The sequence below is a fragment of the Dreissena polymorpha genome, chromosome 8, assembly GCF_020536995.1.
Source record: "Dreissena polymorpha isolate Duluth1 chromosome 8, UMN_Dpol_1.0, whole genome shotgun sequence".
Classification (NCBI taxonomy): domain Eukaryota; kingdom Metazoa; phylum Mollusca; class Bivalvia; order Myida; family Dreissenidae; genus Dreissena; species Dreissena polymorpha.
The window spans coordinates 89,550,550-89,576,853 of record NC_068362.1 but is presented as its reverse complement, the minus strand read 5'-3'; the positions used below and the strand labels follow the sequence as shown (position 1 = coordinate 89,576,853).

The window sequence follows — 26,304 nt, the reverse complement described above, 5'->3', positions numbered from 1 at the left end:
AAAGAAAACATTATCAGAAAAATTACAAATATGCAATAATGTCTCTATCGGGTGAAGTGTAGTTTAAATATAATTTGGAAATAACCGGAAACTATATTTTATTAGAATTATGGATTTGCAGCATGTTTACACCGACTCAGTGGGCATGCCATAAAACATTATTGATATGTGTTTTTTTTATATTTCTAATAGTGATAGCATAGCTCTTAAAATTACTTGACATGTTACATAGGTTAAAACAAAACTTATTTTTCTTATCGACGTCATGATAAGAAATGACGTCATGAAACTGTTGTTATGAATGTTAATCGTTAAGAACATTGAAAGGAAGAATAGTTTTGACTTCTACAGTATTGCAAATGACGCCATTGAAAAATGAAAACAAAACAACATACATTATTTAAGGTCTTTGTTCCGATATGCAATGTCTACATTATGCAGGTATCTGTCGAAGAAAGAGTGGTAAACTATATTTGCTGCACTAGCACGAGAGAAAACCTATTATAGTGTAGGGTCATGTTTAAATTCGGGCAAGTAGCATATGTCAAACAGCGTGCCATAACCGCAAAATAAATACAATTGGATTAACCGCAATAGAACGGTCAAAGCATTTTGGAATCTGGTTTGAAGTAGCTTCCAACCTCAAACTGGGCCAAGAGTTTTTCACAATACATTTGAGTGTTTACACAAATTTGAAAGCATCACATTTCCATCAAGTTAGCAATACACGCAATTATTGGTTGCAAACAAGAGTAACAGAATTGCAACTAGTTGAGGCACAATGCATTGAAACACCAATAAGTATCAAGCATAACTATTGCCTGAAATTTCGAAGCATTAGAAACAAATCATGTCATAAGCCGCGCTGTGAAAAAAAAACAGTAAAGTTATGTCACAGCTTAGCTGGTGTAGTCTGGAACGATACATTATACACGTGCATTAAGCCCTGTTATCCCAGAAAGCATGTTCATCAAGTTGCATATTTATGTACATAGAATGAAGACGCATCAAATGGGTCAAAATAGATAAAAGAATCACATCATTTATAACTGTTTACTTTATATAGTTTATTTGATATTATATATTATATTTCATCATATTCGACATGGCATTGATGGAAATTAATAAACAAAACACATACTTATTGTTCGAAAATATATTTCAAGCACTATCAACACTTTGTTTTAAACAGACTTGTTCATAGATTGCCAAACTGACAATTAAAAGCAACACACAAGGATTGGTTCAGAAGAGAAGGTGTGCATAAACAAATTAACTCCTTATTTTGAATAAAATTGTCAAAACGACGGGTTGTTACTGGCTAATCATCAACCAAAGTCTGAAAAATAATAAAACTTGAAAAATAAATATATTGCTTACATCAATTACAGTGTTAATACTGTAAACTGAACACCTGAAGTGTCAGTACGAGTTAGCTTGGACTCTGAAAAGTCCCAGGTTCGAGTCAAGTGAATCCATTTTTTGTTATTCATATTGTTTTTGCTATTGTAATTTTTGAAGACTTTTCCAAACATTATGTATGTTTTAGACGTACATTTAATAAAACAAAACATAAATATCGGTGAACAGGTTATGAAACACATGTGTTTGTAACCGACTGCAGGACACATGTTTGTTTTAGCTTATTGTGTTGCTTTTCCTTTTCTACTATAAATATGTTTGTACTTCCGGTTAACAAAAACTGATTAAATTGGCGCAAATTTATCATGCGGCATTTAATCTTCATGTTTTGTATGGGAGATATAGCCTGAAACAAGTCTTATCTAAATTAGCAAACAAGGTAACCATTTACGTGATAATGATCAAGTGTTCATTTAACATAAAACATGCCTTTAGAAAGCGGTAAAATATCTTGCAGCAGTATGAATTACATACATTATAATTGCATGACTTCATTTGTTCTGTAACAAACCCACGCTTGTAGCAGTTTATTATCGTTAATGTATGCTTTGTGAAATCGTTTATAAAGCTTTTTTTAGTATACTGCGTTTTATTTCATGCTTTCCGATGGTTTATAGAGAAATATCAGTGAATTAAAACTGGTATTTCTCAGTTTCAAACAGTGAAAAATAACATTATCGATAATTTTCATTGTTTAACCTTTTACTATTATTTAAATATATTTGGTTTCCCCATTGTGTCCCCCAATTAAAGGCAATTTTACCAAGGGAGACTACTATGTTCACTCGTGAATTAAAATCGATATTCCAACAAATCCAACAACTATCCTCTATATATTTTTTATTCATTTTAATTATGTTCCCCATCTTTTCCGGACCTTAGTGCTCTATAAAAGAAACTCTTGAGCTTGTTGTTTTCCCTGGTATTTGTCAAAATAGTATGCAATTATAAAATACATTATACAGGGCCGTACCCAGGATTTGTTTACTGGGGGGGGGGGCCCAACCGGGGAGGGTTTGGGAGGGTTCCCCCCTCCCTATATATATACTTTTTTTTAATTTGGCACTTTGCAAGGTGATTTTTCGTATTTTGTGATATGAATTAATGGAATATAACACGTAAATCAGTACATTTCGGAAGTCTTAAACTCAAAACATTGGTGTGAATTCACAACAATATTAAAAGCTTTAGATTTCCGAAACTTACAGGTTTAAACTGACAATTATCCACATCAACTCTCGTATTGCTTCCATCATTTTTTTTCACAAATCAATAACGTCACAGGTTTTTTTTTAATCTGATTTTTTGGGAAAGACCTTGTCATTTTTGAGGAAAAAAATGCGCGAAACGTCTACTATTTGGGGGAAATAATGAAAGTCTTAAATAATCAATTTAACATATTTGACTGTTTTCAAACAAATTCAAGGAAAGAGATGATTTAATTATACAATATTTTTCTACACTGGATCAGGTTAACTTATATAATGAGATCAATTTGTTGTTTCAATTTTCATTTTTTTACCAATGGGCCATTAATAGGTTACTCAATTATCGGTACTCAATTATTTTAAATACTGAATTCTGCCAAATTCTTATCTGTTGCTCGGCAAATTTATGAATCTGTTTTTCTTTTAAACAAATGTTAACTATCTCATCGTAGTCTTGTTCAGTGATTTCATTTCAAAAATTATAAATACTCAGTTTTAATACCTTTGTCAGTTTATTTGTTCCGGTTCAAATTCAGGGCCCTATTCTCAATGCAAAAAGTATATATTGGGACCTAAAAATTCCCAATAAAAGGTTAAACAAAAATAACTTTTAGAAGGGAAAAATACGTCTATGGCCTTCTCAACGAAGAAAAAAACTTGCGACGGCAATTATCAGATCATAGTCTACGAACTCCTGTAGCAGTTGCTTCCATTCGCTGCACGTATCAAAATACATGTTACATCAACCATCGATAGGTGAAGCATTCATGATCACAATGGGGGACTGATCGGAGATGTGTGTACAAGGCGATAAGAAAACATTGCCTAGAGGCTTATCTCGATTGGCGAGCGTTAATCCCCTTGTTTATTAGGGACAATAAAACATAGCTGCTCTTTTGTTTTGAGGGAAAGTATACTGTGGGCCCTTGCACGAGAGAAAAAATTGCAGTGGGCCGATTATTAAAAAAAAAATCATAGTTCGACAGCCTGCTGGGGGGGCCCGGGCCCCTGGGCCCATGGCCTGGGTACGGGCCTGTTATAATTTTTATTCAAGTGTCTAGTTACAATGTAACGTAATAGTTTACACGCCAATACTACGATAATGTGGAACGAATCTAGCTTACATCAGAATATCAGTTAAAAAATCGAATATGTTTGGTGTTCGATTAAGCAATTTCAATCTAAATTACATAGAAACAAACGACCTTTTTCGGAACTGTTTGAAACATGGTGTTATCTTGTAACATGGCATTTATCTAATATCAAAATGGAACATCTCACGCCTCACTGCATTCTCTGCGGTTTAGCAACAGCTTCACATGTACCGTTTCCACCACAGGAAAACCCGAAACCTTGTGAGCAGTGTAATACCATTTGAGCAGTGCTCGTTTTTTATCATGAACTTACATATGCCTTTTTATGGTAAGTAAATTGTAAAAAATAAAATTTTCAAAGTCCAATTTGAAACAACTTTTCAGTCCCAATTAAAAATATTCAAAAACGTCACGGTGTATTTTTATATCATTGCTGCAATACAAGTCAGTTATAAGTTATTGAGATATTTAAATTATTTTTAATATCATCATATATTTTAACCATGTAAGTTTATATTATCGTAAAAATAATGGGCCTGCTGCATTTTGTCTCAAAAGGAATTAATGCCAACCGATACTTTACACGCAAGTGCAAATTAGCTGCATAGGCAGTGTTTTCTTATGGCCTTGTACACACAACCCCGATCTGTAAATTATCACGTGTATCTGTATGCTTCTTCGATCGATGGTTGATGTGACACGTCTTTTATTCTACCAAGAAAAGAAAAGCAGCGAATGGCACCAACAGATAAAGGCGATGGTTTGAAAATTGCATAATATTTGTGAAATCAAACTATTTTTCAAGCAAGATATTGCTTATCGTCATTAATTTGCACCGGTTAGTTTCATCGTTCCTTTTTCATCTTTTGTTGGTGTTTTCTTTCACCCCTAAAATGTGACACATTTTTTGCTAACGAACTCAAACGGCAGCACATTTATGATAAATGCTCTTGTATACAAAACATAACCCATCATTATTTTTTACACTCAAAATTAACCATACCAATAAGAAATTCATACTGATATGTGGTACCCCTTCTAAAATAAATATACAATAGATTGCTCATTGGTACGAAGTTTATTTGCGCACTCAAAGACTTACAGATACACATTTAATAAAGTATGGGATAACGTTCACGTGATTACACAATATTTCAGTGTCTCAACAATACCAACGTAAATATTCTTAACGTACATTGTTTGTTGATAAATCAACCACATTGTATACATATATGCTCTATGAGTTTGATGTCAGTGGATTAGTTTCGGTATCATAATATCCCTGCGTTAGAATCATCGGTATTATCACGAGCAACAACATAAAAAACGACAACAAGAATTTTAGCATAAGCATTATAAAATAACCTTAACTTCTAAATTAAAAATATCGTAAGAAATCAGTTTCGCGATGCTGCAATAGTGGTGCAAACAATCAACACCCCTGCATCTTTCAGGTTGGCAGTATCTTTTCAACATTTGACCAACAATTATATAAAACAAATTCAAAACTAATGACTAAGTCTAAACTAATTTTCTATGAAAACTGGTCAAATAATAATAAATAAGTCAAACTAAGAAACAAGTTTAAGAGAATTATTAATTGCTTTTCAACGTCAGTATTAGGATATTAATAAAAAAAACAAATAACATATTAATTCCTAATAATTTATTAAGTTTGCTGACATAAACAATTTTAGACTGGTTTTTCATAAACATACGATGCTAATACATTTACCTTATTCAAACACAACCTACATAAAATACATTTTTCAAAATACTTATTTTTCGAAATTCAGCTCCAGAAGAGCTGTTGTTGTTTTTTCGGAAAAAGATCGTATTCTGTATATTCCTCCTTAGTCTAACAAAAACGAAAATGCTGCGTGTTAGATTATTTTGTCTATCTTATAGTTTTCCGATTTGCTGTAATTTGCGAGCATCGATGTCTTTTACCATTATAACACTTACATATTTGTAAATATATTGACATTGTTTTTGAAATACAGTTTCAATAAGTTCCACAGCATTTAAGGTTTAACAAAGCAATGAGCTCAGACCGAAACCGTTTATCCATAAGCACATATTCAAATGGGTTAATCACTGAGTTAATAAAATAATGTCTCCTAAAAAGAAAAACACAGTCCTATTGTTGTACGACATATCTTGAAGCTTGTCATCTCCAACTTTAATTATCGTAACGACAGAAACATGGTTATTACAAAAATAACCGTAAGGAACAACATAATCATTGTTTGTTTGATGATCTTTAATCTATAACGTTTTCCAGAATTGGAGACACAATTAATACATACACATACACAAGAAAAAACAAAATCCACGCAGAACCCAATAATATAAAAACGTTGAAGAATGCCTTTGATTTGCACACAAAATCATACGTAAAGTCATACCAAGTAAGCTCAGAAAATATTTATCATACGTCGTGCGGCAGCATATAAATCAACTGTGGCCATCGTTAGAAAAAAGTACCAGAAATTACTTCCATCCTGCCGCCGACTGTAAAAAAGAATTATCGAAATGTTTAGCAAGTCTAACAAACGACAGGACGCACATGAATGCGGTCACTGGAAAAAATGGCATTGCCATCTCATAGTTAACTTCTGCAGAAGTCGCCTGTACACAGTCATGTTGTACCTTATTGGAGCTTGTTGCACTCTATATACTTTATACCTTTCACTTGGAGGTGCATGAACGTTTACGTGTCGTGTCTTAATATCAGTCAACTGTTTATGTGGCACATCAATTAACGATAAATCTTTTATCATTTTCATCAGATGATCCGTTGGAAAATGACATTTAATTTGTTTCTGTTACGATGACTGAGTTTGAACACACTTGATATGAAATATGAAACATGGGTATTAAAGTGTCACTTTCATATATTCGATAGAACAGTACATGGTCTTTATTTTTTTTTATAAAGGTCAACCAATTGCCATGTTTCAACTAAATATATGATCCGATATGCCGTTAAAAATGAAATGCATAATCAGATCGTGTATATAAAACAATTGAAAGCTGAATGCAATAACCTTAATTGAATAAAAAAAAGAAATGATTGTAAGAAATGATGAATCGGATCATCGTTACTTTAATAGTATATACAATTCACTAACGAGTACCTAACTAGCAGACACATTCAAATAATATTACTGAACGCATTTAATAATGGTATTACCTTTAAAAGAATTGAATTAAGACTATATTCAGTGTCATTCAGATGTGGTAATCACGTGACACTAAAGATGGCGACGTCCATGTCGAGACAGGAATGTTCCTCCGTCGTGTACCCTTTATCACTTTGATTTATTTTTTTAATGCCGTTTACTTTCCAGTCATATCAGCAAGAAATTGATATAGAGGGTATTTGTTGGATTTGGTGGAATATCGATTTTAATTCACGAGTGATCATAGAAAATAATATTTTCACGAGTGGCGCAGCATGCAAATAATTATTTTTGTATTTTTAATTCACTGACATTTCTCTATAAGCCATCGGAAAGCATAAAAACAAGCGTTCATTTCGTATTAATACTCGCTCTTTATCTCGACTTTCCTCACTACGATTTTGTTTAGCGGGATTTGTAATTTTGTAGTCCGGATACGAAATTTCGTAGAGAGTAAAGTCGAGATATAGACCGAATATTTCATCGAAAAACAAACAACGCATATTACTACCTGGATGATATGGCTGTATCGTGAGCGGCATTTAATAGTTAATAAAAGTAAAACAGGGTATAAAAGGGACAAAATGCATGTCTCTGTATGGACGTCGCCATCTCGACTTCCTTTAGATCATGACGTGATTACCCGTTCTTAAATTGATCTAGAAAAACATTTGTTATTATACAAAAGTAATATAATATATTTATGGCAAGTGACCATTCGCCTTTCAACATTAAAGTCATTTATTATTTCGAACAATAATACGTATATGCACCGTTAAGTACGTGATCATCTGAAAACGTGTTTTACTGTATTTATGCTAATTAAGTTAATCGACCGTAAACATGTAAACGAAACTTACTAATGCTACATTAAAAGGAGTTTTCCGATTCATGCATGTAAATCAATAACGCTCATAGCAAAAAGGTGGATTTGATTAAATCAAGATTGTGTAGCAAAGGTCCTTCTACTTTGCTATAAATACCGAGTAATATCGAGCTGTTATTTGTACATTCTAAATAAACATTTAAGCTTGAAGGATTTCCAAAGCGGCATATAATAATTACATCCGGACTCCATGCGCTGGAATGGTATACAACCAACTCGGTATTAAGGTGCTGGTGATTCTGTCAATCACTAACCATGGTAAGATGTTCTTAATTTTCTGTTTTAAAGGAGCTTGTTTACAGATTGTTTTTACAATTACCATTAAACATATTCACAAACAGTGTTATATTATTGGAAAATGCTAAAAGCAAGAAAAAGTTTATTAAAAATATTGCCTGTCGCGACGTTCGAACCTGGGACATAAAAAGCAAATGTGTACTAGCTACAACTACACCATTTATGCTTGTTATATCGAGAGGGAATTTCAACGCGATGTAAAAGATTTTCTTATTTTGCATATTTTGATTTATGATTATTCATAAACGAACCGATCATCTTAACATTATTTTTCTTTTACGCACTATTATTCAGCCTTTTTATAAAGATAACGCATACATTCTGTTTTTAATCTAAGACACCTGTATAGAAAATTGTCATTTTGCCAAACTATGATCGGCCTATGACAGACAGACATTTTATTCAAGACTTGTACATAGTACATCGTCTAAAGACATACATTAACAAAAAATATGTCAACATGCTAAGACATCCTAATTTCCGCATTTCAGAGATAAAATAAAATAATAACAACAAAAAATCAACTGGAAGGAAAAATGTGTTAAGTAAACATAAATGACGATGCCATCTCTGTTGTTGAGATGAGCTAGTTATGAATATACATTCCATTTGAATGTGCAATATATATATATATATATATATATATATACAGATGCGGTTAACAATTTTAATAATACAACTACTATTTGCTCTAAGCGTATTTTAACACAATACAATTCCATTTGTTGCAATCAAACAATTCAAACAATTGTTCCATGTGTTTTCATACATAAATATATAACAAACAACATTAATTCGTATTGGATATATCACAAGCATTTAAAATTTCAGACCGCATTATGTTAAAAAGGTGTATGATGGTGGAAACATATGTTATTGGATCTAAGTCCGCTGTACGAATAGATTTTTTTTAATCGCTAAGGATGCTCGTATTTTGACCCCTTAGAAAATAAAAAATGCACGATATGAACATGGAAATCAACGATACAATTTCTTTTGTAATTAACTTATTACTGTTCTTATAGATACAACTGAGATCGCATTAACGTTTTACATTATCTGATATGTTATGAAAACGGTGCTAAAAGCTTTAGGTATACAAAACAATTTTGTCCACAATGTCGCTAATGGGACACCAAGCTGGTAAATGTAAAAATTGAAATTAATTATGAATACGATAACCCTGAACATATTCCAGAAGGGCGACCATGTTAATGAAGACATCGAACATTTATAAGGGGAACGTTCTTTCGCCCCCGTTGACCCTTGAATGAACCATTGAATTAGATTTGTAACATCACTAACTATTTTTCAGCAAACATTAATGTACTTGATCTATATTACTTTGATTTACCATTAAATCCAGATTTAATACCCATTAGGATCCTATTTCTTAGCACTCTTGATCGCCAGAGCATGCTGTATAAAGAAGGTCAGAAGGGCATAAGAGTCATGAAAAAAGGATGCATTTAAAATATAACACAACCGTGTCTTTGAATCATATATTTATAAATTTAAAAAATAGAACTATATAATATTCTTTCCCCGCCAATATCCTTATGTTTACACCAATTTTATTCAATAAGTCGGTTCTTTAAACATGAAGTCACTAACACAAATATATTTTGAATTCCAATCCCATTACAAACTCAACAAAATAGGTATGTGTTACTCGAAAAGTATATATGCAGAACATTTACCAGCATGTTCCGATTATCGAAGTGTACACGTTGGTTTGAAATCATCATTAAATTCGTCAGTCAAACTAATAATACATACTATGCATTTTTTAAGTTTATTTAAAATAAACACAAGTGTAAAAAAGGAACTCTATTTGCATTCACCATTAATATATAACGTACAAAACAATATATCGTCTGTATTGTGTACTCCCGCGGATTATGATGGTATTGGTAATCTTAAACTTGTGGGGAAGTAACATATGAGAATTAAAAGGAATCAAAAACGTCAAAATGATCGCTCTGTATGTACACATATCCAAAATCATATTCATTTTAAGATGATAATGTCCGCGCGTTAAACAAGAAGATTCCATTTCAAGACTCTACTTTTTTAATAATTGGATACTCGAATGGGATTTTCGTACTCTATGTTAAAACTACAGTTCCGTTGCCAACAGATAAATCATATCAATACTCCAGTGTCCTTTATTTATGGCGATTGATCAATAGCCTAACATTTACACAAAAGCACGCAACAACCATTTCACAAAAACATGTATTTACCCAGCATATTATACTTTCAATCATAGGCGTGTGGTCAATCGCTGGAGGCCTTGGCGACCGATGCAGAGAAAACTCGATCTGTGACGACGTTGAGACTGTGTGCATTGTGGGAAAGAATGTGTGTATGTGTCGCCAAGAATATGAACAACAGACAGGACGATGCGTTTTGAGTAAGGCATGCTTTTTATTCTGTGTTTCCCTATTTACTCACGTTTTTTTATCTTCAGGGGACATAATGACCAGCTAATTTAATTAAAATGGTATACAGCCAATATCAATCCCTAATTAAAAGCTTTAATTTAACGGATTTGATGATCATAAAAAATATGCTTGAAATAATACATGCACTTGGGTCGGGTCGTAATACAATCGATTTTTTTATTGAAGGGACATGTTAACTGTTAAACGACGATTTTCAAAAGAAGTCCCATTAATTAAACGATAATATATATATATATATATATATATATATATATATATATATATATATATATATATATATATATATATATATATATGTATTATATAAACATGCGAAACATAACAAAAACATGTAACAGTTATTGGTTCATAAATTGATCATTATAATAAGACATCGGTGAAACAATTATATAGCGTCCATTGTAGTAAACACTAAAGTCTACATTGTGCTGTTATAGTTGTGATTTCAGAGGCCGCGTTGAAAATCCGCTTAATTCAATATTTTATATTCAACTTTGCTCGTGCTTTGAAAGTATGTATTGTAGTAAACATATTGAATAACATTTAACACAATACGAAACTCTGTGAACTCAATTTAAATTAATACGTTAACATACTGCGATGGTTTAAATAGTATGTATACATCTGCATGTTTAGTTCTGATTGTGTGATTAAAGCTTGTGAGAAATACATGTTGCGTCTATGTTGAACTTATATACTATCGTTAATTATTTCTTGTGTTATAGAAGCGACGACACCTGGAACAAATCAGTTGAATGAATTACATCCAAACCGTGATGACCAAACTAACAACAACACATTGCGACAACTCCTATTCAACTCTCGAAGAAATGGAGATCGTAATACGACCAATGATCTGCTCGCTTCTGGTAAAGACAATTTCGCCTCAAAAGACAACTTAATTTCAGCTGGATCGATCAACAATGGAACGTTAAATAAAACGGAATTTGACTGGTCTTCGAGATCAGCAATACAAGCTGACAACAATCTGATTTCCATTGATCAAAATACTTTCAGGAACTTCTCTGCACCAGATACCAAAGGTGGTGACAGCAAAATGAAAGAACTTAATGCTAATTCTATCTTTAATGTTTCGAACGCAGATACGCTGTTTAACGGCCTACGTGTGGCAAAGACAAACACGTCAGAAACTGGTGATATAACGCAGGATGGCGAGACGTTCAAAAACCCGTTACTGGATAACACTCGACCTAACTATGATCCAGATACAGAGCTCGCTCTATCCAAAGAAGTAAGAAATGATGGATCTAGACAAACAGGCGAATGGGTTGAAGAGGGATTAAGAAGAACAGCAGGTGGATTTGATGCAGGAAGCGCCAATATTCAAACCTCGTCTTCGGGAAACTCAAGTACGAACGTTTAATTTAATTCAATAAATTGTCTTTTACATACACTAGTGATTGAATACACTTAAACATTAATACGACATTGATATGAATTCACGTTCACAAGCAACACATGACACGCCATTTACTTAAGTGTTTCATTATAAGAAAAACGGCGTTAGTTTTCGTTTTTTGAATTATTCTGTTTGGAAATATATTAATGCGACAGGCATGTTATGAAAAATGATGCATACATTATTACCATATATAAAGAGTCACTGTAGAAACGAACTCTGATAATACTATTATAATGGTAAGTAAGTTAATAGTAGATCGTAATGAGTGTGTGCTATAAAAGTAGTTTGTTTAACACATTATTGTTCAAAGTTTAAAATGTCAACGCCATTAATGGTATATTTTGCATTGCAAACACAATTCATGCAATACATTTATAATGAGAATGAACATTTTGTATCAACAGATGTATTTGTTTTCTTATTTAACGCATGTCAAGTCCGACATGGTTACCAAATTCTTAGCAAAATTTGTAGTTGAGATGTTTAGCAAAATTATTTTTTGTGTTGTATGATTCGATTCATTCAAAATAATATTAAAACACTTAGGCTGGAAATCTGTGTCTTAAAAGATAAAAATGGAATTAAGAAAGTAAAAAATCAAACAAAACAGTTTGTTAATGCTGGTTTTGTTGAAATGGTTATTATTAGAATTTTCCTTTTGCCAACGGTTCTAACAAATCGCGTCTGCCTGATAGCAGTATATTTTTAATAAATAACGTATCTTTTAAAAGGTTGTCTTTAAAATGTTATGCCAATAACAACTTTAAATAAATCTACGAATAAGAACATATTTAAAAACGGAAATAGAAACTCATATGTAGACAATTGTTTATTTAAGCCAAAATCTGCGATATTGATCATTTAAACTAGGATAAAATCAACTTGGATTATGCGAGCATGCATTCAATGCTCCTCTTTTGCAGGCGAGCGAAAACTTGTCTGCTACTACTCCAGTTGGGCGTTAGATCGGCATGGTCTGGGTAGATTCCTTCCTTCAGATATAGACGCACACCTCTGCAATTATTTGATCTATGAATTCGTTACCATTGGCAATGACTTTCGCCTTGAGATGATCAATAGTTTTGCTGACCAGTATCTGTACAATACATTCAATATGTTGAAATTGAAAAACAATTCGTTGAAAACCATGATTTCCCTGAACGGGGTTAAAAACATCGACGGTCTAATTGGAACTATGATGGCAAGCGGGGAACAACGAATGACATTCATAGATTCATGCATACGGCTTCTTCGGTTCTGGGGTTTTGACGGACTTGAAATTGATTTGGAGTTTCTTCTATCACAGGGCACTACAACAGAGGATATGAGCAATTTTTTAAAATTGTTAAAGGTTTGTTATAGCTTTTATATTTGACATTTCAGTTTAAATACTTTTAATATTTAAGGCTGACATTCGTTTGCATGCGTCTTTAAAGTATTAGGTTTTAACCTCACATGTGTATGAATTAAATTAAAGCAGCATTATTGTTTGAGAGGGAGTATACAAATGAAATAGGTATTGCTAAAATTTCAGGAGCTGTATGAAGAGTTTTCGAAGGAGGCTAACTCGTCGGGATGGCCACAATTGTTCGTGTCCCTGGCAGTAACCACAAAACACATCGACGTGTTTTCAAACCAGATTATGGATAAGTTGGATAGGTAAAACAAAAACGTACATTTGTTATAAATAAATTGCGTATTTTCTCATAGTTATAAAACGTTTGCACGACTGTTTTTTTTAATATAATGCTCATCAGAATGGCGAAAAGCATTGTATCCATACAAACATGTATATTCTCTATACTATATCTAAACTGTTTTCACTGGGCAGCACATGCTGGTGATCCACTTGCCTGCTTGTACGCTCACACAATAACAGTTTTAGGATCTTATTATTATATATATATTATTATTGAAGAACGTACAAAATACTTTTGTGCTTACTTTCTCGTGTCAGGTATGTGCATTTCGTAAGTCTGATGCTTTTCGATCCACGCGAGGTCAACGTTACAAGCATTAGAGGACCATTGTTCCAAGATTTTCAGAATAATGTGGTAAGATATGTGTTGTCTTACGTTCACTTAATTCGTAAAATATTTATATAGGTTTGTTCTATGTTAAGAATTATTCGCTGTTTAACAAGGTAATGTGTTAACATAATACGATTTACATATCAAATTCAGCTGGCATTACAGCTTTAAGCAAACCGCAATAATGCCCATATTCACTTCTAGGGCTATGCAGAATCCTTCTTGGCGAAGGCCGGTTTCACAAAATCACACATTTGTGTTGGCTTGCCAGCGTACGGACGAACGTTCACTCTAGGTGAAACCACAAACAGCTCTGCAGCAAGCGCACCATTACAACCAGGGATTCAAGGGAATTACACACTCCAGCCAGGATTCCTATCGTTTTATGAGGTAAACGTTTAGTGCAAGTTATTTAATTGTTCTCTTTTATGTATTTTATTCGCATTTTAAAATAAATCTAAAATGAAACTCAATCATCAATTTTTCACCTTTCTGTAGGAACTAAAAAGAGTTTAATAGCCACAATGAAAACAATAATATAATGAAAATGATAATACTCATTATGAGATAATAATAATACAAACTACTTCTACTACTATTACTACTACTACTACAACAACAACAACTACAACATGTACTACCACTACCACTATCACTACCACTACCACTACCACTACCTCTACTACTACTACTACTACTACTACTACTATTACTACTACTACTACTACTATTACTACTACTACTACTACTTCTACTACTCTTACTACTACTACTACTACTACTACTACAACTACAACTACTACTACTACTACTACTAATACTACTACTACTACTACTACTACTACTACTACTACTACTACTACTACTACTACTACTACTACTACTACTACTAATACCACTACCATAACCACTACCATTGCCACTACTACTACTATTACTAGTATTATAGATCGTATTTGTAGTCACGTGAGATTTATTTGTTTCCCCGCATTTTTTGGTTGCAGGTGTGCAGATTTGCGGATACAGCCACTTCGACACGGTGTCGAGATCCATACACCAAGGAGCCTTACATAACATCCGGGAACCAACTGATCGCCTATGAGGATACTGAAAGTTTAACATACAAGGTAGTATATGGTACCACTCATTGAGGTTGAAATTATGATGGCTTTTATTGAATTTCTCGTTTATAATTCGAATTAAATATAATAACTATATAAGTATTAAAACAAGTTATGTGTATCTTTTAGTTCAACAAATATTAATGTGAACTTCGCATGTGTCTTCAAGGTCATATATACGGTCACTGGATAATGCTTGCAATTGTAATGAGCATGTTAGTCTTTTATAGCACCTCTTTTAAAATTATTAAATTCAGGTGTTTACTTATCATTAATTTCTGTAACTACTTTAGATATTCAACTTCTAATAAGTTGGTGTGTTCATGGTATATGTACACTTCACTTGTAGATATTGTTTAATATGCTTTCGAAGCAGAATACATTCGGGACAGCTCTTGCTCTTTTTGTCAATTAAGCTAAAGTCGATCTAATAATAAAAGCGAATTATGTACATACATGTAATGTAATCATTTACAAAATAACCACAGTCGCCCTCTTAATTTGCTTTGTAAAAATATATTTTTAACTCATAATCAAGATATATTTATTCCCATGTTAACTTGTCTCAGTAATTTCAATCGACAGATAAACTGGATTCGCGACAACAATTTTGGCGGTGCTTCAATTTGGGGCCTCGATCTGGATGATTTCCAAGCAATGTGTCGGAGCTCTCATCAAAACTTTCCCCTGATCAGGCTGCTTGAACAAGGCCTTAGGGAGCATATTGTTCCTCCAGAATCTGGCGATGGGCCATGTCGACCTAATAATTCATCACAGAAAAGTAAGCCGTGATATTTTCATTTCATTTTATCATTTAACAGTAACATGTTTATGACTTCTGATATCTTAACATGTTTGGTGAGCTTTTAAAAACAAAATATGTCAACCGCAAATGATTTTTGCAAGAAATTATTGCAAATCAAACATACTAATTAAAACTTTTATAAATTCAGGTACCAAAACGGGCACCGTTGAAGGAAATGTTGTTACTAACGTAACGGAAAAAACACAATCGCTGACCAATAAACCTGATTTTCCTGCAAAAGTCTATAAAAACGACGCAGCCATCAATAACAATGAAATTATCAAGAGCGATCAAGCTTCTCTAATAGCTTCAACCACTGTTGTGCAAAAAATTAACACAAGACTTTCAATCCTAGATCTGAGGACAGCTACTGGAACGACCAATTCTCCGATTAGTTCCGTCAACATTAACGGAAAAGGAAAAGCTTCAAATGCTAAAGAATTCAATGGGGGCACATCACCTACTGACAATAACGTCTCGTTACCACCCTCAAAGGCCGTTGGCAACCCATTTGTAGGAACTACTACCAACAGAGGAACATGGGGATTACAAAGTGATCCAGTGAAAGCCGACAATAAAACATCTAACAAAGACACAACATCGACCGTTGCCTCCAGTAACCAATCATCAAATCTGTCTTTTCCACTTATTGCTAACCAAGTCGCTTCAGACCAATTGATGCCCGATTCCGATATTATAAATAATGAACAACCCGTTGATGCCACATCTGACCAAAACCAGGTACCGTCAGTCGATGATACAGAAGTAGTTGACGAAGACGTTCAAGGTAACCCTGGCGACGATTTGAATGAAGATGGGGTGGATATCATTGAATAGGAAGATGCAGTTCAGGATCAGTTGAAACCTAGACCTCTGCTAGTGCTGCTGTCTAATATTATTTGATAAACTCGCAACGAACTCGAGTAAAAAATATCAACTTATTATTACAATTTATAGATTCTGCCATTTTTATCAACATGTGTATACTTCACCATCAATGTTACCATGTAAACAAAATTTATGTTAAATAAAACAAATCAGAAATAAAGACAAACATTTTGCTTGAACAATACAGTTTGGCGTGCATGTGCGATTGTCTTCTAAGAAAAACATAACGATAACTGTTAAAGATACAAACTAACGAAAGCATTTCCCCGATGTATGCACTATGTTTTCGGGACATTGCATCTAGTTTACCTGTATATAATTTTCTTTTATTAAGTCTTATTGGTCAGATGTAGTTATATGGCGACAAGGTGTCATCAACCATCATTGGTTCTCACCATTGCGATAATAACCTGCGTATTTTGGACCGATTGGCATAGTCAGTTTATGGTAGTATTATATCCACAGATATTGCCTCTAAACTTATGCGCTGTGCACCATGGGAAGTCCGGTTCAATTTTACAATCGCAAAACCATCCAGGGACGTAAATCTGTTCAGACATTGATTATTTACATTCATAATTCAGTTTTAAATTGCTATCCCCCATATTTGGTAATAAAACAACCGTGTTCATCTCAAATGTTCATACCTTTTACGATCGGACAAAAGCATTGACGTCACATCTCTATGTGAAGAATGGTTAGGCAAATACAACAAGACAGGAAAGCACGTTAATGCAAACTTTTTGTGCCGCTTAATAATAGCTGGCCGAGTTTGGATAATAGAAAAAATTCTGTATTTTTGTATGTGAAAATATTTATATTAATTTAAATATGAAATACATAGAAATGATCATATTCAAAACCAATTAAGGAACAATTCCATTTGAAAACGTTTTTTAACACATTACACGATGTTACTAGAACAAATGACACATTACGCAATTGAAAAATTCACACGCCTTTATCAACCCTGGTAAACAAAATTAAATAAACAGTTACAGGGTGTCCGTAAAACCTACATTTACCAAAAAGTAGCCCCTAGTAATATACTGGCCTTCATTAAAATATTTCAAAGCAAGAAATTTCCTTTAAAAAGACTATCGTCGTTGAAATAATTAATAAGATGGTATCTTTAAATGAAAAGAGTTGCAACAAAAGGACCAATATATTATCGTTTAAGTGTATCCGACGGCATATATACTATACATACTCAACACTCAACACGCAAAACTTACAGTATTCATCACAATAGTTATATTATTTATCGGTGGGTTTTGTGAAAATTAGAAATATGAACTAATGTGCTTTAATTTATTAGAAAAAAACTGATGGTTAAACAACGACCAAAAAATTAAAAAGGAAATACTAGATTATCAACATATTTAATTATTAATTTAGTCTGCACAACTAGTAGCACTTATATGTTAATAATTTTCAAGAATTCAGAATACTTGTTTGAATTGGTGTATACATGTTTATTATTAAAATAAAAGTTGATATTCTTTAACATATAAATACGAATTTGAACTGTTGCATTTGATTGCAAACGTTAATAAAATAGTATGTGATTAAAATCATTCAGCAACGTAAGTTAATTAAAAAAATATGTCCATTTTTACATGTTTTTCTTTATTTTACGCATAAACAATTCACAACTTTTATTAGAGAGCCACATGATTCCACCTATAAATCCCTTGTTGTTTTACGTTATTTATTAAAATAAACATTTTATTTCAAAATATACTCAATAGTTGGTGCGTTTTCTGTTACAATTGTTAATCAACATTTGATCTCAAATAAGTAATAAACAAATGCATGTTTTAAAAGTATTGTTGATACGCATGATATATCCTAACATGCAAAGGTAAACAAATATTGCAATACACATCTTTCAAATCCACATCATATATTTTCCAGTTGAATTAGCAGTACATAATAATTTATCACACTGAGTGATACTTATCCATTACGATTAAGCTTTCTTTTACTTATTATACCTTCAGTGTGGTTTCATTATAACTGATTTATGTTAACTGCTTGAAGTTTCGAACTTTTGACTTTTAATGACATACAAGCGGACATTGGAGCCGCATGGCTGATACAATCACTAATGCAAAATCAATTTTTATCGTATAATGATGACGTGAAACAGTGATTGATGTAGTTTTCTCCGAAGCTTTAAACAGTGCCTCTCATTTTTCAAATCAGTAATAACAATAATTTCGGTTCAACATTATTTATATAATGATCGAGACAATCATAAGTAAACACTATAAACGTTCTGGTATATTACTAATTGACGTTTAAGTATAAACGGTCGCATGGGGAAATGATAATGACATGTATGGTAAATCAATTCTGTTAATGTCTTAAATATATATATATATATATATATATATATATATATATATATATATATATATATATATATATATACATTATATATTACAATTTTCATATACGAAACTGTATCGATTTGAGAGCAAATGAAAACATCATTTTCAATAATTTTCTGAATTATTCATTTTCACCGAAGTGAACACATTTTAGAACCAGATTAAAACAACGGTTGTATCCACTATTTTGTAATTTGTGAATATGAAAATGTTCGACATGTCTCGAGTTGGTTTTTCTCATTTAATCAAAACCTTACAATCTACGAAACGCGAGCTTTAAGCAATTGCGAATATTTTTTATTTTCTACAGCAGTTGTCGGAGTGACCTTTGTCGTTTGTAATCTCGTGTCGGTAAACAATATTTAATTAATAGCATTAGTTTGACATGTACATTTATAATATCGTTATTGTGTTATCAGCTGATTCGATATGTATATGCTTAATTCTATTCCATGATAGGTAGATATCGATATGAAACAAAATTCTTGTATTAATTTAACGTTTTAGTGGTTGTTTTTCCACTGAACTACGTTGTAAAGATCAATTTGCGACTTCATGTTGTTGCTATTTACAGAAAGGATATGTAATATTTAAAAATGAATAATGTTTAAGTTCTACGCAGGAAACGATAAAACAAATGGCGGTAAGTGTACAAAATATGCAAAGCGAGTATCTTAATCTAGAGAATTACTAGTTTCATTTTTCATATGATTTTTGTATAGTATATATCTTATTATGTTGTAGGAGGATGGGATGAACAAATGAATATTGAAACTCGAGAAACATTTTCTTTAAACAAATTGGCTATACAACAAAGGACACAAGGCTAAAACAGAAGAAGGAAATTACATTGACCTCTGTCGGCATTTCGTTAAGTACAACATTCGTCTTGTAGCTTATCCGCACGAGGTAGAGAAACATGTTGACTACAAATGTGACCGTCAGTGCAAGCAGTATTGTTGTCATTCTTTCTTTGAATCCTTTCTTGTACCTGCTGTTGATCAGAGTGCGATGCGAATTGCCGCTCTCGTGTTTGATGCTTCCTAAACATCAGTTTCATTAGATTTAATTGAGTAAAAAAACGCGAATACAGCTTGTCCTGTCGTTTAAGTAATACGTTGATAATTTCTGTCTAACACATTTTACTTTTATTTGCACTGTTTCTGCAAGCATCAATGTTTGGCGACGATTTCGGAAATTGCTCAGAAGTCAGGTGGCGAAGTTAACTTCGTACCGCCGTATATTGATAGATTCGATGAAATACCTTTTCTTACAGTGTCTGGTTCTGACAGTACATTTTGATCTGTTTTGGCTTTCTCAATTGAATAATTATTCGACACAATTCAATGTATGTTATTGAATTGAAGCTGCGAAGCACCAGACGTGAAATACAAACGAAGAAAATAAAAATAAACACTATGGCGATCGTTTCTTTTACTTCATATGCTACGTCTTTTTTGTCGCTTACCGGAAATTTGAAATAAACCATTTCATCTACAGTTTGTTCTAATGTATGTTTGTTCCAGGCGATTGTTTCCCAACTTGATACAGTTGCAGAAACAGCAAGTATACATTGTTTCATCGCTAGCGAAGTGCTTATCAACAAGCTTAGCGGTTGGCAAATCTTCCGGTAGCGGTCAGAATGCGAGCAGAAAGAATCTAAGCTGATCTCCAAGATGTGAAAACACATTTTGCTTTGCAAATTCAGATATAAGGGATATTATACAAATTCATCAAAACGTATATTTCATCCGCGAAAATTATGATACAGCCTGTCTTGTCAAGTCGATGGTTGCCATCATGAGTAGGAGGCCTTGGAAGTTTTCTCCCTTCATATATCATCAAAATCTGGACAAAATCAATACGTGTAAATAGTATCACATGTAACATAGCATGCCACAGTCGCCAATTCAACATTATGACGATTTGTTTCATATAACTGCCATTTTCGCTAATTGCCAAAAGTTATTGGGTCTATTCAACAACATCAAATTAAAGTAAACTGCGACGGATGAAGCAACGGGCTCAATAGCATTCACAGTTTTGATCAGCTCTCTTCATAGGATTTGACCGACCTTATTTATCCGTATTACGCCTCCTTAATAGGTATGATAACTAACGGAAATTAAAAACAATGGTATTGATGGATGATACATTTGTACACGGCATTTTTTGAATATGCTGGCGCGATACGCGACAATCACAACACCCTACTATTGTAATCTTTTACGGTTACCCTGGTTCAACACTGTTGTGCGAGATAATATCAACGAGATATCAAATGTTTTTATTTTGTGAAGGGCAGTGTTATGTCGTTATATATATGTTTACATGTAAAATATGCTAACTTTAGGCGTTGATCCAGAGCATCCACTGTTTCTTTCCATATTCTGCGTTAACCTTTTTTTATCACGAAATGTATTTTAAAGGACCAAGGAAACATAACTAAGTAATTTGTATCAAGCATTTACCACTAAGTTTTCCTTTTCAAACACTGCTTAATATTATGTGTGTCTAAGCAGTTTTTTCCTTTTCTAAAGGAAGTTCGATTATCGTATTATTATAATCCGAACAATTTGGACAAATCGTTCATAAAAATTGTGGAAAAACATTTGTCATTTAAATGGCTTCAATAGTTATCATTAAAGACGGAACCGAGATACGTCAGTATTGTTTTAGTGGAAGACAAGTATTCTTTAGTAAACTCATTAATGCACTCAATTCGTGTTACGTATCTATTTTTACCGATCACCAATTTAATACAAGTGCTTATGTATCGACTAAGCTGATACAATTACGACTTAATAATCCTCTGATGAAAAATACAATACTTTCTGGTTAGATTTAAAGCCCATTGTCATGTCAAATAGAGTATATACGATCTTCATGTCGGCATCTTATTTCCAAAATGTTTAACAATTACATGAATACGAACATGGAATACTAATAAATATAGATTAAATTTCTTTTAATGATAACATAAATCAAATGTTTTTTACCTTAATGATGTTCAAAACGACTTAGTATGCGACAGTACCGAAACAGTATTTGAATTTGGTTGAACTAAATGTAAAAATGTGTCGTAAAAACGAATCTGAAAAGTCTGAAAAGTATATTGTGCATTTTCCACCTGGTTTTCCTTCGAAGAAAATAATTATGTAAAAAAATAATGAAAATAATAGAAAACGTACTTATTTACTCTAAATGCGATACTTATTTCATACTAGAGAAGCAATATAAATCATAATATTTAAACGAGTTCGTTTACGTCTCATCAGTCATTTTCATTTCACACCGCATACGGCTTGAAAGCCGATAATGTCACAAATTGCTACTACTACTACTACTACTACTACTACTACTACTACTACTACTACTACTACTACTACTACTACTACTACTACTACTACTACTACTACTACTACTACTACTTCAACTTCAACTTCTACTACAACAACAACAACTACTACTACTTATACTACTACTACTTGCCACACATATTGTTTAAAGCAATTTTTACATGTAATCAGACATATAACATAACGTGGAGTACAATCAACACCTTAGTGCAAATCATAGGTTAAACCAGTATCATTTCTATTGAATTTCGAACATTTGTTATCTAATATTATTGCAGTGTGTTGATCTTCGTCGGTTACATATCAGATAAGTGTATTAATGTATTGTTAAATGATACTGAACATTTCACAGGACTGTAACGTAATTTCTTCGGTCTTTTATAGGCCAAAATATGCTTAAATTAATGCAGGGATTTCACACTTTCTTTATTTGATAATCTTAATAAATCCCAGTATTTGTGTAAATATTAGCAATATTAGGAAGTTATGTGTTAAAACATGCAGTAAATGGTATTATTGAATCAGCATTTCTCTGAGTAACAAATAATGCACCATAATGTTTCATACTTTTTCACTTTAGAAAATTGTGGATACATACATTATATGGCGTATATTTTATTTTCATAAAGTTGTAAAAACAACGTTATTTTCTACTGTTAATCTCCACAATCGTCAGAATGTGTCACTCAAACGCTTTCGAAACAAATACATTTTTCTTACACCTGGTTTGTTTTACAATTTTATCTAAATGCAATGCTAACTAGTTACATATATTTCATAGATGGGCCGTATGACATTATGATTTATTGATACACATGAATAATAATCTTTTTTTCTGAAACCACAACGTCCACTTGTTGAATATTTGGTATCAAATTATGCCCCTGTAGTCAAAACTGGTAACGACCTGGAGGCCATTCGTTTATTATCAGCATGTATATTACAATAACTAAAAATCGTCTCATTTCAGTCAACTAGGCCAAGTGTTTTAATATTTGGTGTATAACAGCCCATTGTTAACATCGCTCATTGCATTAAAACCTTGCACGTCTAAAATATAGCCATTTCCACAATTTTAATATCAACTTCTATAGCGTACTATCTCACAAATCTCACAAATGTTAACTTATTTCTTTGTATCCACGTATGACTTATATGTATGCAGGAGAGTCGGTATACAGAAATGTATCTACCACATTTTAAGTAATATCCCATTCTTATTAGGGTATATCCACGTATTATCGTAAAGAAAGAAGACAGCCGTATAAAAATTAATGCTATAAAACAGAACTGACGTTATATACGACTCCCTGTTCGTGATATATCACTTACCATACGAAACGAGACTTTACTTATTAATAATACACCAATTTGTATCAAGTATCGAGTATGAACAAAACGCATATTTTTTTTCATGTATTTATTCATGTTTTAATCTTTATCACTGTTGTACATTTATATTTAAAAGAGATAAAAGCATGTCACATCGCTTTTGGGTTACTAGTAGGTGTCCCTGAACGTAGACTTCAAATACGATATGAATTAATTATAATTATAATTCCTAACTACAATATGCCCGTTCAATGACAATTTTAAAATATTACCTTATCTTTTGCAGTTATCAAGTACATGCATCTGAACTTAATGACACTGCTTTATGCACAAAACCTGATTACGTGACATATACTCATGTTTTGTAATGGGAATATAATACTTAATTTACTGTCTTTATTAAGCTTTTAGTTTATATTGTCTACTAGATTCGCAATAACAGTTTACATCGTATTAATCATTGTCGTGTTTCGTTATATTTGAATTAGTGCTATTGTTACGTAAAGGTGGCGTACTATTTTTTGACGTGTGCTAAAAAAACAAACGCAATTTCATATGTATGTATGTTATCTTTATTGTTTTTAAGGCAGGACAATCCTCGACAAGATAAACGTTTATATTTAAATCAAGGCCATCAGCTTTGAATACAGCATATATCAATATAATAACATATTACATATTTCGATGTGTTAAATTAATTTTGACCAGCATCTTTCGAATTCATGTTTTCATTTACAAAATAGACGATGCATCTTATCTTTTATGCATCTGAAATTAGCATAAGGTTACATAAATGTTGAACATTATATGCATGCCTTTCTTAGGTATATTTTTTATATTTGAAAGCATGGCACTTATCTTCAAATCAGTGGACATTATCGTGAACTGAACACTATGTACAATTACAAATATATCTTTAAATTCCTAAATTTCGACCAGTTTCAATTGCTAATCTATGACGAGAACAACGGAATCTAGCAAATGCCATTCGAATGTAAAATGTCATAATAAAATATATATATTTACCTTGAGTTAACATATATTTACAATACATAAAGGTATCATATATAGGAGAATTGCTATGTATTTCGAGTTGTGTTTCTTACAGTCAATCAATCAATCAATCAATCAATCAATCAATCAATCAATCAATCAATCAATCAACCTTTGTTTAAATGAAGCGGATAAGAACAATAATTTCTCTCGAATAGAGTTTCTGATTCAAAAGTTATAATAGGTTTGACAATGGAAGCACACAATTTCAAATCGTCAGTAAAGTAAAACAATCCAAGATTTCTCAAAACAGATTAAATAGCAACTGAAGATTTTCTGGCCTGAGTCACACATATGTTTTGAGCCTCCTCAATGATAATGTTTGTGTATGATGTTGTCCCACGTATGTATAATATACCGTGATATTAATCAAATTGTATTCGTTAAACCATTGGCATATGACCGAAGTTGACCGCGGTTGGTACAATTTTGTATTTTTTATGTCATTTGTCGTATTTTAACACTATTTTGTTTTAGGGTTTGCTTGCGATTTAAACACAATTGCAATATCGGTGCAGCTTGCGACGTCGTCTGCAAAACGTTTTCATATAAACATTACTAAGACCTATGATGACATTCAACCCCTCGGTGATAAAAAAAAACAAACTAATATTTCCTGTTCATCTTCGGGTGTGACAAACTCGTTAATATACTGGTTAAAGTAAATTGTTCTACCAACGCGGTAGCCGATGTTGCAAGTAAAGTTTGCGTATTTGTATTATGATTGACTCGCGATCGTTGTACTAACAAAGGTTTGATTGATATAACTATATATAATCTTTATTAAAAGTTTGACAAAAATTATGTATTTAATGACAATATTACTATTTTATTGATACGAGGTCTTTCCCAAAATTTCAACAGGCTAGATCGGTTTCTGTAATAAAGCTTATAGGATGTGTGTCCACAACATCTGTGTTATTAAATAATGAACATACTCTAAGTCTCAATGATTATATCTACCAGTGTTAATTCTTCACCCATGTACAGAGATTCGTATTTAAATTAACGCTATTCTTAGTTTCAAGAATTAAATTCAAATAAATATTGCTCTTGGTGTATATAATCTTGATTTTTTATAAAGGTGTTAGAACCTTTATTTATCTCTACTTATCTCTCCTATCGTCGGTCTCAAAAACATTGTTTGGAATTTAAAAGCATTTAAACTTATAATCACGTTCATTAGATATATCGTCATTAATTTCAAAGCTTACTGCAAGAAAAAAACATTATATACTTCTAAGCCGATTATTTATTTGCAAAATGTTCACGCCTAAACTATTTTAAACACCATTTGCACACCTTTGAAATTCTAGCTCTCAATCATACGATAGAGA

General features: G+C 32.4%; 2 protein-coding genes across 2 annotated transcripts; both read left to right on the top strand.

Moving 5' to 3' along the window:
• The first annotated feature begins 7,978 nt into the window (after nucleotides 1-7,978).
• On the top strand, nucleotides 7,979-13,358 carry LOC127840727 (uncharacterized). The gene is made up of 4 exons (XM_052369142.1): nucleotides 7,979-8,053; nucleotides 10,365-10,508; nucleotides 11,286-11,930; nucleotides 12,907-13,358. Exons 1-4 carry the CDS (start codon nucleotides 7,996-7,998, stop codon nucleotides 13,356-13,358), a joined length of 1,299 nt encoding a protein of 432 aa, XP_052225102.1. The 5' UTR covers nucleotides 7,979-7,995.
• Nucleotides 13,359-13,565: 207 nt separating this feature from the next.
• LOC127843234 (oviduct-specific glycoprotein-like) lies at nucleotides 13,566-16,931 on the top strand. The gene is made up of 6 exons (XM_052373090.1): nucleotides 13,566-13,642; nucleotides 13,941-14,037; nucleotides 14,218-14,403; nucleotides 15,018-15,140; nucleotides 15,720-15,915; nucleotides 16,088-16,931. Exons 1-6 carry the CDS (start codon nucleotides 13,626-13,628, stop codon nucleotides 16,774-16,776), a joined length of 1,308 nt encoding a protein of 435 aa, XP_052229050.1. The 5' UTR covers nucleotides 13,566-13,625; the 3' UTR covers nucleotides 16,777-16,931.
• The last annotated feature ends 9,373 nt before the right edge of the window (nucleotides 16,932-26,304 follow it).

What these genes read in the sequence shown, in the direction of transcription:
- LOC127840727 (XM_052369142.1), top strand. Translation starts at nt 7,996, where the DNA reads ATGGTATACAACCAACTCGGTATTAAGGTGCTGGTGATTCTGTCAATC. An exon ending in TCTGTCAATCACTAACCATG is followed by an intron (nt 8,054 to 10,364) that starts GTAAGATGTTCT and finishes TTTCAATCATAG; the next exon opens with GCGTGTGGTCAATCGCTGGA. An exon ending in GACAGGACGATGCGTTTTGA is followed by an intron (nt 10,509 to 11,285) that starts GTAAGGCATGCT and finishes CTTGTGTTATAG; the next exon opens with AAGCGACGACACCTGGAACA.
- LOC127843234 (XM_052373090.1), top strand. An exon ending in AAGATTTTCAGAATAATGTG is followed by an intron (nt 14,038 to 14,217) that starts GTAAGATATGTG and finishes ATTCACTTCTAG; the next exon opens with GGCTATGCAGAATCCTTCTT. An exon ending in CTGAAAGTTTAACATACAAG is followed by an intron (nt 15,141 to 15,719) that starts GTAGTATATGGT and finishes TTCAATCGACAG; the next exon opens with ATAAACTGGATTCGCGACAA.